The following is an 8,241-nucleotide window of genomic DNA, read 5'->3' on the forward strand; positions in this document are numbered from 1 at the left end:
AGAGATTTCTTGCTAAATTTCTCTCCATTTCTACTTCCCTCTCCTACTTTAAATTCCCCCTGAAAACCTTCCCATTTGATTAGGTTTTTGGTTAAGTCTGTCATTTACTGGTTTTGTTGTCGAGCTCTCTTTGAAGACTGATGTGAGATTTTATTATGCTAAAGGAACTATACAAATGCAAGTTGTTGTGGTAAGAAAAAGATAATGAATATGCCACCTCTGGCACAGAGCAGACACCATTTCCTGGATACAAAATGTGCTGTGGCTTGCCCAATTAATTCATATTGAGCAGGTTGTTATTATAATTGAGTTCTGGTTCTTTCTTCCACATGTCTTTGTTAATGTAGATCCAATCAAGCAGAGTGATCACACCTTCCTAATTAACGCAGGAGCAACATGTTACATTATGCCTGGGGTTTATGTATTGCATTGACACCTGTGCCATTCAGGGAATGGTACATCTAGAAGCATAAGCTTTTGCGTTTCTGCTTTCAGCAAAAGTCTTTGTCCATCAGGAGCACTAATTGGCAGCTTTGGCACGTGCACTCCCTGATTTTCCTTTCATTAAAATTAATGAATTGTATTCCTGAAAGGTTTATGCCCCAATTCTCAATGGTTAAGGGACAATGCAGCACAATGGAGGGCTGCCACTGCAGCTGCTTTTAACCTGCTATATACAAAACTAATCTTACTTTACAAAACCCCCCAAAATCTTACGCTTAATTCAAAGTTCAAAGTAAATGCGTTATCACAGAACATATATGTCACCGTATACAACACTGAGATCAATTTTCTTGCAGGCGTATTTAACAAATCTATGGAATAGTAACCATAGCAGAATCAATGAAAGACTGCCCAACTTGGGCATTCAACCAGTGTGCAAAAGACAACAAACTGTGCAAATAAAAAAAGCAATAAATATCAAGAACATAGATGAAGAGTCCTTGAAAGTGAGTCTATTGGTTGTGGGAATATTTCAATGATGGGGCAAGTGAAGCTGAGTGAAGTTAGCCCATCTGGTTCAAGAGCCTGATGGTTGAGGGGTAGTAACTGTTCCTGGACCTGGTGGTGTGGACCCTGAGGCTACTGTATGTTCTTTCTGATGGCAGCAGCAAGAAGAGAGCATGTCCTGGGTAGTGGGGGGTCCTGATGATAGATGCTGCTTTCCCTTTCATGTAAATATTCTCAATGGTGGGGAGCGCTTTACCCAGGAGGGACTGGGTCATATCCACTACTTTTGGGAAGATTTTCCATTCAAGGACATTGGTGTTTCCATACCAGGCTGTGATGCAGCCTGTTAATATACTCTCCACTACGCATGTATTATATAGAAGATTGTCATAGTTTCAGATGCCAAGCAAAATCTCCGTGAACTCTTAAGGAAGTAGAGGTGCTTTCTTCGTAATTGCACTTACATGCTGGGCCCAGGACAGGTCCTCAGAAATGATAACACTGAGAGATATATAGTTGCTGACCCTCTCCACCTCTGATCATCCGATGAGGACTGGCTCATGGATCTCTGGTTTCCTGCTACTGAAGTCAATAATCAGCCCCTTGGTCTTGCTGACATTGAGTGAGAGGTTGTTGTTATGGCACCACTTAGCTGGGATTTCAATCTCCCTCCTATATGCTGATTCATCACCACCTTTGATTTGGCCTACGGCAGTAGCATCATCAGCAAACTTGAAAATGGAATTGCATCTATAACACTCTCCATAAATTCTGCTAAGCAAACAGCCTGATCTTGAAAAGGAAGTCTGCATATTTTAATTTCTGTACAAGAATATTTGTATTCATAAAGGATGTTAATGTTTTAATTTACTTTTTAATATGTGATATTTTAGTTACTACTTTAATCAAATCTCTGTGTTCCTACCCATACTGTATTTAAGATTCTACATTATATTTAAAAAGACAGAACTGCTTCCTAACATCCCATCTCTGAGAATAATAGGATTGGATACTCTACCAGTCACATTCAAGAAGTGACAACTGATAACAGTTGGTGATGGAGGCTCCATCTACAAAGATTCTTTTTCATGGAACATTCTGAAATTAGCAAGAAGCACCGTTCCGGTGAAGTGATTTTTTTGTGACATTAGTTTCCAAAAAATGTCAATGGTCCATACAGGGTGCACTGGAATAGAAAAGCTGAAGATCCTAGACCTCTTCATTATGTGAGGGTCAATCATGTTCTCCAATGTAATGTGCCAGTTTAAACTCTTGCAGAGTGATTCAGTAGGGATGGTAGTGAACCATTAGGATCTAGGGCATAGCTAGCAGTTAGAGAAATACTCATATTGTGCTGCCCAACCACTTGTATGTCCTGGGCAGTATGCAAAGGGCAGATATAGCTGATTCTCTCTACCTGGGAGGCACCTGGAAAGGTGCTGCAAGCCCTCAGTGGGAAGAGAAATACAGGTGGATACTGATGAGGCTGCACTTGCCAGCCTTTGAGAAGAGTCAAATCCTATTCATTTTATTTTAAAATTCCTAAATTGCTGCAAATCCTTGGCATACACATCACCGAGGATCTCATTTGGTCTGTACACACTGGCTGTCTGGTGATAAAAGCACAGCAGCACCTCTTTCACCTCAGACGGTTGAACAAGTTTGGTATAGGTCCCCAAATTCTAAGAACTTTCTACAGGAGCACAATTGAGAGCATCCTGACTGACTGCATCACTGCCTGGTATGGGAACTGTACTTCCCTCAATCGCAGGACTCTGTAGAGAGTGGTGCAGACAGCCCAGCGCATCTGTAGATGTGAACTTCCCACTATTCGGGGCATTTACAAAGACAGATGTGTTAAGAGGGCCCAAAGGATCATTGGGGACCCAGGTCAACACAACCACAAACTGTTCCAGCTGCTACCATCTGGGAAACGGTACCACAGCATAAAAGCCGGGACCAACAGGATATCTTCTTCCACCAGGCCATCAGACTGATTAATTCACGCTGATACAATTGTATTTCTGTTACATTGACATGCTGTTGTACAAACTATTTATTATAGATTACTATAAATTGTACATTGCACATTTAGATGGAGACATAACGTAAAAATTTTTACTCTTCATGTATGTGAAGGATGTAAAAAATAAAGTCAATTCAATTCAATTCATATCATTCAATAGCTGTGGGTCCACATACGTCATGCTTGTATTTATTTGATTGGCCACCCATTTCCACAACCAGCCAACAAGAAGTTGGCTGGTTGTGGAAATGGGTGGCCAATCAAATAAACATGTATATGTTGGCCAATCAAATAAACATGTATATGTTGAAGGGACATTGATTAGAACATTCCCTCACTTAAAAGAATAGGACGGTCAATTCAAAGATTTAAAAAATTGAAAACATGCAGACTTTTGGAAAAGTTACAATGCAAGGTTTGAATGAATTTATGTCCATCCTTTTTGTGCAGCACTTTTAAGGATCTGCATTAGAGAAAGCTTTTCCCTTTATATTTGCAACAGATATAAAGGGAAAAACTCAAAAATGTGAACTTAAGTTTGTGAGTATGGAAGGCAAGGGTGACATATTTACAACCAGCCACATTCAGCCTGAAATGCAAAGTCAGTTGCACTCCGCCAGAGATTTGCACCATCACAGAACCCAGGCTTTAGCTAATTTGATTCATTTCACATGATTTCAAGAATTGGCTGAGAGCATTGGGATCAGACAACATTGCAGCTGTAGTGCTGACAGCTTATATACCGTAATTATCTGCATTTCTAGCCAAAACATTCCTGTATTACTACAACACTGATGAACACCTTGCATAGTTGAAAATTAACCATATACAAAAAGTTCACAAAAAGCTGACCAAATCCAATCCAAATATTTACCCCAACTCGCTCTACTCTCAATCATCAACAAAGTTATGAAGGTGGTGATGGACAGTCCTACCAACAACACATTCTCCCTAGAAATTATCTCACCAAGTTCCCAGTTTTGGTTCAGCCAGAACCTCTCAGTACCAGACCTTATTGCAGCCTTGGTCCTAACCTGTACCAAAAAAAGTAAGATTTTAAAATACACGGTAATTAATTAAATTGACGAAGATTCCAGAGGTGAGGGGACAATCCTAGCATTGATACAAATGCATTGTCTGGCAGAGTACAGATTGACAAAGAACAGCTAAAACTACAGTCAAATGTGTGCCTTGAGGAGGTACAGGAGCCTGAAGGCACACACTCACCAATTCAGAAACAGCTTCTTCCCCTCTACCATCTGACTTCTAAATGGGCATTGAACCCATGAACCCATCACTACTTTTTTGCATTATTTATTTAATTGAACTTATGCATATACTTCTTACTGTCATTCACAGTTTTTATTATAATGTATTGCAATGTACTGCAGGTGCATAGCAATAAAAATCACAACACATGCTGATGATATTAAACCTGATTCTGATTCTGAATAAGAATTGTATTGGAAACACGCCAATTGTTGGAATCTCATTTTGAATGTAAAAATCTTAAAGCCAGAAATGCTGAAAAATTGAAAGATACGTTAAAAATGCTGGTGAAACCTCAAAAACCTGAAACTAACTCTGTTCCTTTCTTCATAGATGCTAGCTTATCTGCTGAGCATTTCCACCATTTTCTTTTCTTTATTTTTCACTCAAAGGAGAATAGTTCTGGTTGTTAGAGGTCATTCATTCCAATCCGTGGACATCTTTTCAGGAGGTCCTTGGGACCGTGTCCTGAGCCCAACTATTTTCAATTGGTCCTTTTTCCACCAGAAAAACCCACAGAGCACATACAGTGGTAGGCTGGCAATGTCGGGTAATGACCATCACCCACAAGAGAGAGTCTAATTACCTTCCTGGAGCTTCCCAGCATCCACACCCTTGGAGTCACCATTGAACTCTTTCACCTCAAAGGAAATGGGAAGTAAGCAAAAGAGAACACCACTAACTTCGTGCTACTTTCCAATTGGTACAATTTTTTTCATTGAAACAGTTTTATCTTGTCATTATAATTTTGCATCTGAATCCTGGGATACCCGACTCATTGCAAGGATAACTTCACCACCACTTTTTAAGGCAGTTAGGGATGAGAAGTAGATGCTGGTCTTGTCATCAAAGTAAATGTTATTATCATAGTACATACATGTCACCACATATATAATCCAGAGATTCATTTCTCTGTGAGTATACTCAGAATAGGACCAAGATCAATTAAAGGTCAACCAGAGTGCAGAAGACATCAAACTGTGCAAATACAAATATAAATAAATAGCAGAGAACATGAAATAACAAGATGAAGTGTCCTTAAAGTGAGATCATTGGTTGAGGGAACATCTCAATGGATGAGCATTGATATCTACTTCCCAAAAAGTGAATAATTATTCAGTTAATACAGTCTCATTGTCATAGAGTCATACAAGCCCTCTATGCCTACATTAAATATCCATACCAAATCTTGGTGTGTAGCTTTCTACACTAGATATTCAGGTGCTTGGCTAAACTCTTCTTAAGTGTGAGAGTATCTGCCTTCACCATCCATTCTGTCAGTGACTTCCAGCATGCAACCACCTCCTGGGTGAAAAGGTTCTTCCACAGATCCCATATAAACCTCTCACCCCTTATCCTAAACCTATGCCTACCAGCTTGAGACACCACTGTGTTTGGGATGTGTTGCCTACTCTCTGCCCTGTCTACACCTCTTACAATTTTGTGTCCTTCACTGGGGATATTCTTAAATCCTCTGATTAAATGGAGGGCGTGGAATTACATCTGAAATTTATCCCCAAGTCTTCATTGCCTTTGACCAATTCACTTTCTTTGGATACAAATGTGGAGAGAATCCCAGATCACAATGTATTTCTTGCTTTGAAACTGGACTGTGCTTTTAAATAGTATTCTATTAATAGAATATACAAATTACTGGGAAAACTGTAAATGCAATTTTCACCGTAAAGGTCAATTGCTGTTATTCAAGACTAATTACTTTTTTTGCACTTATTTATATTCCTGAATGTATTGCAAACTTCGGGTCAATGGTGAGGAATTGGGATAGTTCCTGTGACAAAATGAAGGTTAGACCCTTGGGACAAGCGCCGGGGTGCCGAGGAACACCTTCCTGGCGGAGGGCAAAGCCACAAAGAACCTCACGCATAGGAAGGTTATAACTCCCATCCGTACCGCCTGCGTCACTAGATGTGCTGTAATCTCAGAGATCGATTTGAACACCGAATAGCGCCGACACAAAAGGGACATTATTGAAGGTTGGCGACGCTTATTGGCGCTTGTAGTTTTCGAGTCGATAAAAAAAAGGCGTCGGGAGGAAATAAATGTAGATTAAATTTGCAACTGAGAGGAATTCCTATCTGCGCTGAGAAGTTTGCGGGATTCACGCCCAGGCTAGGAGAGAGAACGGCAAGCGGCTGGGGATTACACTGGGAAAGGCGGATGTCTCATTATTTGCAAGCCCGTCGGCTATTTCGCTCTGACTGGTGACAAAAACGGGACCCATGCCGATCCAGAACATCAAGGTGGCAGATGAAGGCACGGCGGGTTCAGCCAAGGCGAGGGATGACTGCAGAGCTCTGGTGGACTCTCTGAACAAGGTGACGGGATGTTACAGGCACCTGGCGATCGGCATCGGAGGGTCGGCGGATTCCGCCGGCCTGAGAGATGAGCTGAGGAAAACCAGGGAAAAGACCCAAGACCTGGCCGTGACCATCAGGAACAAGCTGACGGCGGTGCTTCGGGACAAGAACCTGGGCAAAGAGGAGAGAGCGGAGATGGAGAGCCTGTGGGTCATATTCTGCTCCAGTCTGGAATTATTTCAGGTGGACATGTGCAAGGTGTTGGAATTGGGACAGGGCTTTGCCTTGGCCGGGACCGAGAGACCTCTGATTCAGACCGGAATGTCTGGAGGTACTTCGGAGGTGGCAGCCCGGGCGCTGAGCGTGCCAAACATAGTCCACGACACAGCCCTGGACGTGTCAAGCCTGGAGCAGAGGGATCTGCAAGAGCAGATCGAGAAGGTGGACAGGATGGTGGAGAACATGGAGATGAAGGTCAACGTGCTCAGGTGGACGGTGGAAGCCAAGGGAGATGCGTACCACTCGGTGCTGAGCAACGACACCTCCTCGGTAGCCCTGCTGTCGGTGGACGAGGAGGTGCGTGGCTGGTGGTGCTGTCATCGGAGCAAATGTCTTACATCCATGCTGCTCTGCACGGCGGCTCTCGCCGCTGTCGTGCTGTCCGTCTGCGCTGCTAACGTTGCATGACTAGTCTTACCCCATGGATTAGAGAACTGCGAAAAGGTGCCTCTAAGTCGGACGAGCTAAACTTCAGATGCCATGCTGGAGAACCGTGCACGGAGCAGGAAACAAGGCAAACTTATATTTCTTAAAGAAGTTGTCCTTAAGCCAAAACCAAAACTAAACTGCGAACTATATGAGGCGTTTAAATTGTTGATTATCCCCCTTCTATGTCGCCGAATATGAAATAAGTCATATTTAATATATTTCATGTATTTAATGAGCAAGTGATTTCAATTTAAAATATGATCAAATTTTTTAAAAAATCAATGCAACTGGTTTTTAACAAGTCGAAAATTCCTAAGGGAGGAGGCTTTTATATGTAAAATGCTGATCAATTTTTCCTATAGGTTTGAACCAATAATTATCAAAATGAACATTGTCAAATTGCTTGATAATATATAGTTTTAAAATGCTTATAGTTGATTTTGAATGTAACTTTCCAAAATTTTTGCATTACTCATTGGTTTAAGTGAAAAGTACTCAGTAAAGTGAAAATTAAGAGCAACATAACTTATTTATCTGTTGGTTTCAGTCCAAAAATAACTGATAAATGAAGTAAATAAAGAAAATTGCATTCCTTCAAAAACCAGAAAGAGATTTAAAGTGAGCAAGTATTTATGGTGCAGGGTATGTGAAAGTGTGATTCCTTTTGAACTTATTAGTGTTAATATTACATAATTTGTTTTATATACATAAAATTATATCTTAATTGTTAGCATAGTCCGTCTAAAAGAATACTGGGAAAAGATTGAATTGAAATATGAGTGAGGTTGATGTTCTGGAGCATGTTGATATTAAGGGAGAGGAGGTGTTGGAGTTGTTAAAATACATTAGGACAGATAAGTCCCCGGGGCCTGACGGAATATTCCCCAGGCTGCTCCACGAGGCGAGAGAAGAGATTGCTGAGCCTCTGGCTAGGATCTTTATGTCCTCGTTGTCCATGGGAATGGTACC

At 41.2% G+C, this 8,241-nt stretch overlaps 1 protein-coding gene across 1 annotated transcript; it reads left to right on the forward strand.

Annotated features, from left to right (window-relative positions):
• Nucleotides 1-6,201: 6,201 nt before the first annotated feature.
• Nucleotides 6,202-7,636, forward strand: LOC134357750 (regulator of G-protein signaling 9-binding protein B-like). Its single transcript, XM_063069377.1, has one exon. It carries the CDS (start codon nt 6,487-6,489, stop codon nt 7,249-7,251), a length of 765 nt encoding a protein of 254 aa, XP_062925447.1. The 5' UTR covers nt 6,202-6,486; the 3' UTR covers nt 7,252-7,636.
• The last annotated feature ends 605 nt before the right edge of the window (nt 7,637-8,241 follow it).

The sequence above is a fragment of the Mobula hypostoma genome, chromosome 17 (assembly GCF_963921235.1).
Source record: "Mobula hypostoma chromosome 17, sMobHyp1.1, whole genome shotgun sequence".
NCBI lineage: Eukaryota > Metazoa > Chordata > Chondrichthyes > Myliobatiformes > Myliobatidae > Mobula > Mobula hypostoma.

Bases quoted from the DNA above. Each gene is read 5' to 3' on its own strand.
- LOC134357750 (XM_063069377.1), top strand. From the start codon at position 6,487: ATGCCGATCCAGAACATCAAGGTGGCAGATGAAGGCACGGCGGGTTCA.